General features: G+C 32.6%; 1 protein-coding gene across 2 annotated transcripts; it reads left to right on the top strand.

Moving 5' to 3' along the window:
• Nucleotides 1–5890: 5890 nt before the first annotated feature.
• LOC131623054 (ras-related protein Rab7) lies at nucleotides 5891–11698 on the top strand. 2 transcript variants are annotated; one of them, XM_058894081.1, is made up of 7 exons: nucleotides 5891–6170; nucleotides 6254–6280; nucleotides 7233–7332; nucleotides 7440–7586; nucleotides 9952–10032; nucleotides 10103–10235; nucleotides 11350–11698. In XM_058894081.1, exons 1-7 carry the CDS (start codon nucleotides 6118–6120, stop codon nucleotides 11454–11456), a joined length of 648 nt encoding a protein of 215 aa, XP_058750064.1. In that variant the 5' UTR covers nucleotides 5891–6117; the 3' UTR covers nucleotides 11457–11698. The 2 variants fall into 2 exon arrangements, with proteins under 2 accessions (XP_058750064.1, XP_058750063.1); XM_058894080.1 differs by having other exon boundaries at nucleotides 5893–6170; nucleotides 10103–10248.
• The last annotated feature ends 437 nt before the right edge of the window (nucleotides 11699–12135 follow it).

Raw genomic sequence — 12135 nt, 5'->3', positions numbered from 1 at the left:
ATTCATTAAATTACCCTTATTCAATTACCATAAAGTCATATTATAGCTCTTTAATTAAAACCTCCACAACATTTATACTCCTGAATTTTTAAGCATATTCTCCTTTGACTTTCTATTAGTCGTTTTACTTCAACCTATAAAATTTTGATTTTTAATGCTAAAATTATATATTTTGTCTTTTATTTCTTTAGTTACTTTATTTTAATACATTTAAGTTTACCCTTTTATTTCTGCTACAAAAGTAAGTTTGGAAGAATTCTTTTTTTTTGTTATAAGTTTTATTAAAAATGATTTATGTTTGTAGCATGTGTTATTGTTGAGAAGAAATTATTCATTAGGAATTTTGTGAAAAATAGAATGCACAACCGTATAAAAGATGAATTGTTAAATGACTATTGAGTTTCTATATATATATATATATATATATATATATATATATATATATATATATATATATATATATATATATATATATAAATGGTGTATGGGTTAATGGGTGCTGTATGAGGGGATTAGGGAAGAAAAATGGTGATTTTAGGGTTTCTACGAAGCTTAGGTCGACCTACACAAAGGTTTGCGTCGACCTGTGCAGCGTAAAAAGGCAAAAATATGGGTTTCTGATGAATGCGTCGACCTATTGGGTCAGCGTGCGCATACCCGAGGGGGATAGAAACATTTTGCGCCGACCTGAAGATTCCTTTGCGTCGACCTGCTGATGTCCATTTTTGACAGATTTTGTAAGGACCATAACTTTTGATCCGTAACTCCGTTTTAGGCGCCGTTCGAAGCGTTGGAAAGCTAACGCAATGAACTATACCATGATGCAATAAAATGATTCATATGATATAGTTTCCTATTATGTTTATTAGGGTTAAGCGATGAACTATGTTGTGTTAACGTATGAAGTATGCTCTTTGTGATGAATTGACATAACTGTGTTGTAGTATAACTTGATGTATGTTTTCTTATGATGATGCAATGTTATTGAGATGATGATATGTACCTTCCTCATGATGAGATAATGATGTATGTGATGATATGCATAATTGATAAAGATGTTATATGCTATATGCGATTAATTGTGCGTATTTGATATGTATGAGTTGAAGATGATGCCATGTGATGAATTAACAATATATATGAAGTTGAATATAACGTATTATGATGATTACTTGAATTAAGGAATATGATGAATATGTTGATGTTATTGGCAATGTGATGAACTGTTGATGTTTGTCGTTAACATGATGAATTGTTGTTGTTGTTGTAACATGTTGATGTTTGTCGTTGTTGTGCAATATGTTGAATTGTTATTGTTGCTATAACATGATGAATTTGTCGTTGTTTGTTGTAGACCCTATGGTCACTATTGATAAGTTGTATTATGTTGATAAGAATGAAGTTGAATAGAGGTTGTATGTCAATATGATGTGATGATATGATTGAGATGTGGTAAATTACTATGATACGGTTATTGCCATAGAACCTTGGCATGGAGTTGATGTTGTTTAAGTTGATTATGTTGTTTAAGTTGATTATGTTGTTCAAGTTGATTATGTCGTTTAAGTTGATTAAGTGGTTTAAGTTGTGTTTGTGGATGTGCATCATTTGAGTCGCATCCATTGCATTGTTTGAGACGGCCCTTGTGGCAATTGTTTAAGACGACCCTTGTGGCAAATGTTTGAGACGGCCCAATGGCAAACTGTTTGAGACGGGAGTTTTACTCCAATGGTACCACATGCATATGCATAAGTTTGAGTCACATTTGAGTCGCATTTGAATTGCATTTGAATTGTGTTTGGCTTGTTGAGATAACGAGGTGTTTGTGGTGACGTATTTGATATCATACTTGTATACTTGAATATGTGATTAATGACCTCGTTGCCGTTTTGAGAGTTGTATTATATTGATAAGTTGTTTTGCGGTGAAACTTGTTGTAATATGTTATGTGATGCGAAGTGGTGAAATTATGTATGATCTATATCTCCTATATTATTTAATTTATCATGCATTCCTTTATATTGTAAGATATCTCACCCCTTTGCTGATATTTCCCCTACCATGGGAAATGGGCAGACACTCAAGATTAGCCATGGTTGTTCGAGTTCGTTTATGTGAAGTCTTGATGTTGCTTTACGGCAAGTCGAGTTGGTGTCTATTGCTCTGATACGTAGCACTCGGGGGATTAGTCTTTATTATTTGATTATTGTATTCTATGATGACGTTTGTGTTAAATTGAATTGAAAGATGTTTATAAGTTTAAGTTGTAAGTGGTGAATGAAGTTTTGTTCCGAATGCTATGTATCTTTATTAAGTGCAATATAAGTATGTTTGTTTGGTTAAGTCGAATTGTGACATCCCATCTTTGATGAATATTTTTAAATGCACTCTGATTTTTCGCTTATAATTGCGGGGTAGATAATGGGTGTTACAAGAGACCTCGTCCATACGTATCGGGAAAACAACTTTCATCTTCTCAGATATGACACAAGCACAAGGGAGACCATATTTTTTTTCACAATTGTACAACCACACTTTGAGCTATCGGAACCGACATTAGAAACACATTTGGCTTCGTAAAAAAATATAATTCAGAGCTACCCGTGACAAATTACTGACCAACCGAGAAATATAAAGTGGTATCTTTGAACTTGTGTTCCAACACTATGATACTACGACCAAATGATGTAACAACTGTATTACAATATGTATATTACATATTGTGGATTGCTTAACACACTTAAATACCAAGTGGGAAGGAAAAATAGATTAGAGACTATTATATATGATGAATTAAGTCCTTCTTAATGGTGACGTGACCTGTTTAAGCTTGACTTGTTTAAAGGAAGCAAATTGAAAGTATATTGACATAATGCAGTTTTTTCATCATTAATAATATAAATGGTTAATACCTATTTTTTTACAATAAGGGTTAGTACCTATTTAACCCTGCCATAATGGGCCTTTTCAAAAAAACTCTCCGTAAAAAAAATCACATGTATTCCCCCCACATTTGGAAAAAGTCTCTCTTAAAACCTTTGACATGCCAAGTCACCAAAAATGCTGATGTGTCAATGTTTTTCAGATTTTCCATTATTTTTTATTTCCACCTGTGTTTAGTCACTTTTACTTGGACAATTATACCCTTAGGGTTAGAATTAAACCTAATCCAAAAAAAAACTTACTTAGTCACCTTTTCATTAAGCCATCGTTGTTTAACCTAATCCCTAAATCTTCATAACCCAAATTTTTGATAATGCATTTTCAAATGTCATTTATGGTATGAACCATTTACTCAAAACTCAGGTTTGTTGATGAATGAGCGACAAATGGTTGTTGATGAAGAAGAGGAAACTACCGTGAATAGACTAAGAGAAGGAGGTTTATACATTCAAATTCCCTTTCTTCTTTCTCATTCTCTCTCCATAGCAGAACAAAAATACCAACACCACACTTCATATCTCTTACTCCAAAGACAAACTTGTTCCAAGATCCGATTCAAATATTGAATAAACTCACTCCCAAAATATCATTCAAACCTGAAATAAAGTCAGAAATACCTCACATAAATTGCAAATACAAAGGAAAGAGTGAAAAGGGGTATCGTTCCCGTTAGAGTCGCGGAGGAGGGCTTCGGTGATGACATCAGAGGGAGGCGGAGGGATGGCAGGATCGAGGACAGGCTTGAGGCGTATGCGGCAGAGGGTCGATGTACGTGGTGGATCTGGGTTGAGTGGCTGCGCGCGCGGCCAGGGGCGGATCCATGTATACTAGAATGGGGGCTCAAGCCCCCACAAATTTTTTTCAATTTTATTTAAAGTATTATAGTATTATTTATTCAACCCCCCATTAAATTTAATTAAATTCATTAAATTACCCTTATTCAATTACCATAAAGTCATATTATAGCTCTTTAATTAAAACCTCCACAACATTTATACTCCTGAATTTTTAAGCATATTCTCCTTTGACTTTCTATTAGTCGTTTTACTTCAACCTATAAAATTTTGATTTTTAATGCTAAAATTATATATTTTGTCTTTTATTTCTTTAATTACTTTATTTTAATACATTTAAGTTTACCCTTTTATTTCTGCTACAAAAGTAAGTTTGGAAGAATTCTTTTTTTTTGTTATAAGTTTTACTAAAAATGATTTATGTTTGTAGCATGTGTTATTGTTGAGAAGAAATTATTCATTAGGAATTTTGTGAAAAATAGAATGCACAACCGTATAAAAGATGAATTGTTAAATGACTATTGAGTTTCTATATATATATATATATATATATATATATATATATATATATATATATATATATATATATATATATATATATATATATATATATATATATATATATATATAAACTAATATATTTGATAGTATTGTTGACAATGAAAAAAAGTCATAAAACATTGTTAGAATATGAAAACTAGTATATTTGATGGTGTTGTTGTAAATAAAAAAAATATTTGATTTTTTTTGTATTTTAAAAAATCATAAAATATTCTTTAATCAAATATATAAAATATTTTTTTTCCCACCGAAGAAAATTTCTGAATCCGCAACTGTTTACATACAAACAAAGTGTATCATTCTGTTTAAACAGAACATAAAGTGTAGTTTCACAGAAAATAAAGACAAAAGTTTGTAGATTTAAGTTACAAACTTGAGGTTTAGGGGAAAAGAATCCTCTTTACAATACAACCTTACATATACTGCATGTAAATGCAATAACAAAATGACAAATAGTTATAAGATAGTTCATACAAAGACCCAACCATGATGGTTCTGTTGAAATGATTGGGTTAGCAAAAACATTAAGCATCCGCAATGCATTAAAGTGTTGTTGTTCACATCATTGATTTCAATATACAAAAAGTTTGTTGTGTAGATGCACATTAAAATGTCTAGACTGTTGATTTTTTCCCCGTTTTGTAACCTTTTTCACTCTAGTAGACGACATGTCCCCTTCCCCGAGAGTTTTCACCGAAGATTCAATTGAGTCGTTGAGAGACATCCTCTTAACACTTGTCGTTGGTGTGATAAGGTCAGGAACATATGCCGAAGAGATTTCACCTTCCTGTTAGACAATTAGCACATAGGATTAGAAGTGTGGCTACTTTAGCGTGAAATCAAATGTTACACTTAACGTTAGATGCAATAGTCATATACAATTATATGAGTTAGTTTCTCTAAAGGGACGTCCTTGCGGCATTTTCTATTTTCTAGAGAAAATTATATATGAGATGACTTATATTGTTTTAAAAGTAAGTTTAAAGATTTGCTCCAAATCTTAACCCTATATTTTCTTTTAATCTAACAATTTTAATTGATAATTTAAATTTAATTTTTCAAGTGAACAAAGTATTTCTAGAAGATAATTATACAAATATAGTCAACGTCGTATAAATTTCAATCTTATAAATTTTATTTTATTTTATATATTTTTTAATATATATATATATATATATATATATATATATATATATATATATATATATATATAAATTTAAAATGTCAAATTTATAAAAAGAATACACTTTAAAAAATGATTTTTAAATCCGTGAAGCCAACGAGTTGAACCTAATGAGATGAACATAACAAGTAGTACCAAATTGTTTGTGAATTTCTAACGAGTCAAATTTAAATTAAAAAAAGTTGGTGACTAACTTGAGTCAATATTTAAGCTGAACGAATTCATAACGAATTGAGGCAATTTCTATTCGACTTGACTAATTCCCAACCCTACCCTAATGCATAAGTTAACATTCTCAAATTTTATTATAATTATAAATTATTTTAATTAATTAATTAATTAATCAGGTCGGCAATTTAATGAATCAATTTACAAAACCTAAAAAAAAAAGAAAAAGAATGATAGGACGTTGAAAGCGATGCAAGTGTGTAACAGCGAAACAGAAACAGTGCACAGCATTTGCAGGGGACAAAAAAACGAATCGATCTAAATTGGCGCCCCTTTTCCCTTTTCTCTCTCCCATCTCTCTCTAAACTCAAACCTCGATCCAAATTCAATTCAATTCAATTCCACAACTATAAATACATATTCAAATCCCTTAATCCTCACTTATCCCTAATAATCCACAATCAATCAATGGCATTACGCAGACGGACTTTGCTCAAAGTCATTGTTCTTGGAGACAGTGGGTAAGTCTACCCTAACCGCAACCCTTTTTAGGGTTTCTATTCTCTTTCCCTTTTTGATTTTCTAACTTCTTTCTTTTTGTTAGGGTTGGAAAAACTTCATTGATGAATCAGTATCCTGTGCCGTTACTTTATTGCTTTATTTGATTCTCAACTGATTTCTTTCTTTTAATTTAAATTTGGGATTTTTTTTATAAGAGAGTGGGGGTTGAAGTTAAGTACTTTATATGATTTGTTAACCACGATTAATTTCGCAATCAATTAATTACCACAATACTCCAATATTTTAATTTATCATGTTAGGATGCAACTCTCTTTCGGGTTTTAAATCATAGTAATGGTTGTGTAGTTTTTTACGATTTTTGATATTGTGGAGAATTGAGGTTTAATGCAGTCTCAATTGCGATTGTGGAAAATATTGTGAAAAATAGGGTTAGGTGGTTTGGTTTGGGCATGTAGAGAGAATACTCGTAGATTCTGTGGTAAGGAGAGTAAATCAGGAGTCAAACAGCTGGAGGTGAAGGAAGACCTAGAAAAACTATAGGAGAAATTATTAAGAAAGATTTCGAGATTAATGATTTGGATAAAAGTATGGTCGTGGATAAAACATTATGATGGAAGTTGATCTATATAGCCGACCCCGCATAGTGGGATAAGGCTTTTATATAAAACTGTGTCTCACTTCAGAGCAGCTGAATCTATCATGAGCCATTAATATTAGAGGTAATATATTGAAAATACTTTTGATATAATCAATGAATTGACATGCTTAGTGACTATTGCAGGTAGGTACGAATGTTCCTTACTCTTTTCTGTTATTCCAACTACCATCCTTAATCATTGGTAAATTATGGCTTTTTTAACACTACCCTAAAATGTGTTGTTATTAGCATTGAATGTGATTTAACACAGAATTAGGCTGATACCTATATAATGCTGCTGAGTTTCTTTAAATATAATGCTTCTGTAAAATATATGATTGTTTGGCTTAGATCAATTTAAGGTTATTGGAAGACTTTATCCTTTTGTGAAATTTGCATTTGTGGGCCTTTACTACTTGTTTAGATATGTGCACAAGAAGTTTAGTCAGCAATATAAAGCTACAATTGGTGCTGATTTTGTCACCAAAGAACTGCAGATTGATGACAGACTTGTTACTCTACAAGTGGGTTTTCTAGTTCATTGGTATTTTATTATTCTTTCTATTTTGTATTTAGGTTTAGCATTATCTAGGATGTGTATATTTAAATGCTTTTTGTGTCTGGGCTGTAGATATGGGACACTGCAGGGCAAGAGAGATTTCAAAGTCTTGGTGTTGCATTTTATAGAGGGGCAGATTGCTGTGTTCTAGTCTATGATGTTAATGTCATGAAGTCATTTGATACACTTGAGAACTGGCACGAAGAGTTTCTCAAACAGGTTTTGCTATATCTTCTCTACTTTTCTGATTTTGTTACTTTGGGTGATTTGCATGATAGCCTTGGTCATCTTACACTCTTTCAAATGTTAAGTTGAAATAAATTATAGGCTATAACTCTTAATAAAAAGATTCCTTCATGGTTTGTGGGACAAGTTCTGAATATAGCTGCTTTGAAATTATGATGGTAATGGAGAACCTCTTTCCTTCATGTGTAGGGTTCCTAATTAGATCTGAATATGGCTTTTAAACTTCAAATTTTTAATTGCAGCAGTGCCAGTGATTGATTTCAATTATTTCATATAGCTTTGTTATTACTTTTATTATTTCATATATTCTTGTGAGGTTAAACAATAGTGAAAATATAGCTTATTTATTATTATTAATTTTTTTATGTCTGGGACCAGTATAAGTATTACCATCCTAGGAGACTGCTTATACCTTTCCTACCTTAATTAGTCTTCCTTTACAAGAGCATATGGCATAATGTAATTCATACATAGCTTGTTTGTCTTCTTTTGATTTTCAAACATGTTCTATGATAGGAGATAGTTTTTGCATGCTCATATTTGTTTGGTGTTGGATAGGAACTAACTAAGAAATAAGGGAAGGACACTGAAAATTGATTTTTTTTTATTAAAATAAACAGAGGATGTGTCCTCTTACAATGTTTAGGAATGAAATAGTAAAGAAAACAACAAAGGAAACTGAAATGGATGAATAACTGAACAAACGAAAATGGAAAACAGAGGTGAACCAGAGAGAACGGTCAGCTCCTTACTCTCTAGACAACCCAAGAAACCGTCTTGCCTACCTCCCCAAATTGTTGCCCTTCTCTAAATAAGGGATTATGTTATTTCCTCCCCTCGCATTAATAACGAGCCTATCAACACTCCCCCTAACAAGTTTCACATTGTCCTCAAGGTGAAGGATGAATAAATCCAATATGCTAGCATGGTCCCACTGTTTGAGATGGACTTGGCCTACTATTGTTTCACCAAAGAATGCCTTTTTCTTTTGGGCTGGACCAAAAACTCCCCTCCTGCAGCATAATACAGAACAATCTCCCTTTCCAGCATTCCAAATATCTGTGCTAAACTGGACCTGGCCCATTAGTACTATAGTGTCACTTCACGGACAGCTTTTACTTCCTCCACACACAATTTTATTGAACTAGTTATCAGTCTCATTCCACATTTCTCTGAGCATTAAATCTTCTCATTATTGGTGGTTTTGGCCCATTTCCTTTGGAAGAGGGCCCTGTTGGTACACATCACATTTTAGCATTGCAACTATTTTCCATCCTTCACTGGTTGTCTTAGTCAGTTTTCCTTTCTTTGTTCTCCAAACTAGACCTCTATGATACCTTATTAATGATAAGAAAAAAGGAAGAAAAATGATAGAATTAGAATTTTCACGTATTTATTGATTCTCAAAATTGGACTTGATTGTTCAGATTATAGGCATCTGTACATTAGCTTATCCTTAACCTTTACTTACTCTAACTAACCCTGAGACAGTTAATAACTGTCTGAAACTAACCTATGTCACACAACATGTTACATGCTTTTAAGGCTTAACTGCCTGGTGCCAATGCGACACTGAACACGCTGTCACTGCTTTAAGACAGCAGAACCTTAGATGACTTTCTTCTTTACTTGCACATCTGTCCGAAACTAACCTATGTCACACAACATGTTACATGCTTTTAAGGCTTAACTGCCTGGTGCCAATGCGACACTGAACAGGCTGTCACTGCTTTAAGACAGCAGAACCTTAGATGACTTTCTTCTTTACTTGCAGATACTTGGTTCACTATACTAAGATACATGTTATTACATTCATGGATTCCAATAATCAGAGTTTGATGCTAGTTTTTGCCTTTTTGTTTTATTAATTTGATATTGTCTTTTTGCTGTTATTTAGCAAGTCCGGATGTCCTTTTCTCGTCTTCTTTGAGTTTCTGTGAAGTAGTTTGTAAAACTTGGAGCATGATTTTTTTCTGGGTGAACGAAACATTCAAATTCTTATTGAATCAAATATACCACACACATCATGATTTGCTATGTAATTGTACTGCTCTGGGTAGAATTTTTTGTTTGAAAAGATTTGAGCCTTCCGGATGTTGAAGTTCGTTGAGCCGACAAACTTATTATAATTTTTCCAGCGAGGATGCATCATTTTCTGGGTCATTGATTATCGTTTTATTTTGGTTTAGATGGCTAGCTCGAGTCTCTACATTCTTTGATTTCCCTATGAACATTCATATTCCTTTTCAAAATATTACACAGCCTTTACTTTTGGATTTTTCGTTTTCTTTTACCATTGCAGATAGGCTTTGGTTATGACTAATGTTTTCTGACACAGGCCAACCCTTCTGATCCAAGGACTTTTCCATTTATATTGCTTGGAAACAAAATTGATATTGATGGCGGGAATAGTCGAGTGGTAAGAAAATGCTATTGCACTTATAAATTTCTTCGTCTCCTGCTCAAGGGTCTAATTATTTTCTATACAGGTTTCTGAAAAGAAAGCTAAGGACTGGTGTGCTTCAAAAGGTAATATACCTTACTTTGAGACATCAGCAAAAGAGGACTACAATGTTGATGCCGCATTCCTATGTATTGCCAAGACTGCTTTAGCCAATGAGCGTGACCAGGACATGTAAGATTTGCTTTTGATTTGCATGCTGATACACAATGTCACATATCACACACACACAAACACATGATTTTAATTGTTTTAAATTTATATTTTTTCCCAATTATGTTTACTTCCTAGACATTTTCCTTTGAGTTTAATTACAAGCTAGTTACTATAATATTAAGGAATCCTTAGCTAGTAAGCAACACAGTTAAGTCTGCCAATCCTCCTGCAAATTAGAAAAAGTGTTAAGAATGTACAAAATCAGCTTTTAGGGTGAGGATTGCCCCCACTTATAAACACATGTTCAGGTCATATATTGTCCGGTGTGGAACTTTTAACAAAAAGCAAACCCTCACATCTCAAAATCCATTTTCTGAGATTGGGTAACTTTGGAATAAGAGAACCAACGCAATCAAAATGAATGATACATATATTCATCCTAAAAATTATGCTTCTCTCAAACGTGTGACGCAAACTTGCTGCTCTTATGAGTATGAAATTAAATGCCAAGATATGTTTTCCTTTCCTTGCTATTCTTGTATAATAGCAATAATAGTTAGAGCTGGCCTTAGTGTAGTGTATAAACCAGAGAACTGTACTTCAGTTTGTAGTTATCTTACCATACTTATAGCATTTATAAGCAAATTACAATAGGTTGACAGCATGTTGATAACTAGACATATTAAAACTAATCAACTTGATAATATAGGGATAAAGTCAATTTGGCTAAACTTTTCCAAGTATTCATTGAAAATTGAAATGATCTTGCAATAACCATGTGTATTTTAAGTTTTCTCGTTTAGCTTCTCCATAAACATTTACAAACTTATAAGCAGTATTGTCAAATAACAGCGATAGCAACGGTGTAATGCTAAGCATAACCGATTTTGATAAATCTGCTACGAATACTGCGAGGCTATCCTAGTTTCTTTATTAAGGCAATAGCAGCCACTATTCCAGTTTCTATTAGCGGATGTAATGACAATAGGAGAGAAGAGAGTCTTAGGGCTTCTGAAAATAATAAAACTGATGAGTCTGCATGTGTTGCAATCAAGATAAGAGTTGAACAGATGGTTGCTTAACTGATTTCTGAATTCAATGTTTCATTATCCTTTGCAGATATTTTCAACCTATTCCAGAGGCTGCTGCTACTCCCGAGAATGAGCAGAGGGGTGGATGTGCATGTTGATAAGAACTTTTCAACGATCTCGCGAATTCGTCTCTAAATTTGTTGAAACAAATTCTTCATATTCTTTTTTAGTCTCATTAGGTCCCTCCTTTTGTGTAGTACACTCCACATGAGATGCTCGAGTAATTTGTGTTTTGCCGCTGTAATTCTGTTGACTTGTGGTTGGTTCAGCTTTAGAATGTTGCACTTGTAGGAAAACAAATGTTAAATTGGTTTTGTTGTTAGGCAAATATTATAATTTTTGAAATTTACATCAGGACACTGTTCCATTTCATGGCATTTTTCTCCTATATTATAAAATTGAATTATACGGTTCAGCTGTACTCAGGTAATTGAACCAAACTGAATTGACATAACAAAAATAAATAAAAAAATCAAAACAAACTATCGCCTAAATTTTTAATTTTAGTTGATACTCTAAATTAGTTGGTAGGAAAGATACAAATCTTTGACATCTAAATTTATTTTGCTATCAATATTATTGAATTGCCAGCATAGTCTTCTATTGGATGTATCTTGCACAAAAAACAAATACTAGAGTGGACAAAGAACGGTCAACACTCCACAATTATAAAAAAGCATTAAAATATTTATAATAATAAAAAATAAATATAATATTATTAAAATGCAGTGGGTTAATAATACAGCATTGAAAATTGGGTAGTGGAGGAGTACTTTAGAAAAGTATTTTTCTCTCTCTTGGCTGATGTATGTTT

This window comes from Vicia villosa, unplaced genomic scaffold, assembly GCF_029867415.1.
Source record: "Vicia villosa cultivar HV-30 ecotype Madison, WI unplaced genomic scaffold, Vvil1.0 ctg.000048F_1_1, whole genome shotgun sequence".
In the NCBI taxonomy this organism is placed as follows: Eukaryota; Viridiplantae; Streptophyta; class Magnoliopsida; order Fabales; family Fabaceae; genus Vicia; species Vicia villosa.
This window is presented reverse-complemented; position numbering and strand designations above follow the sequence as displayed.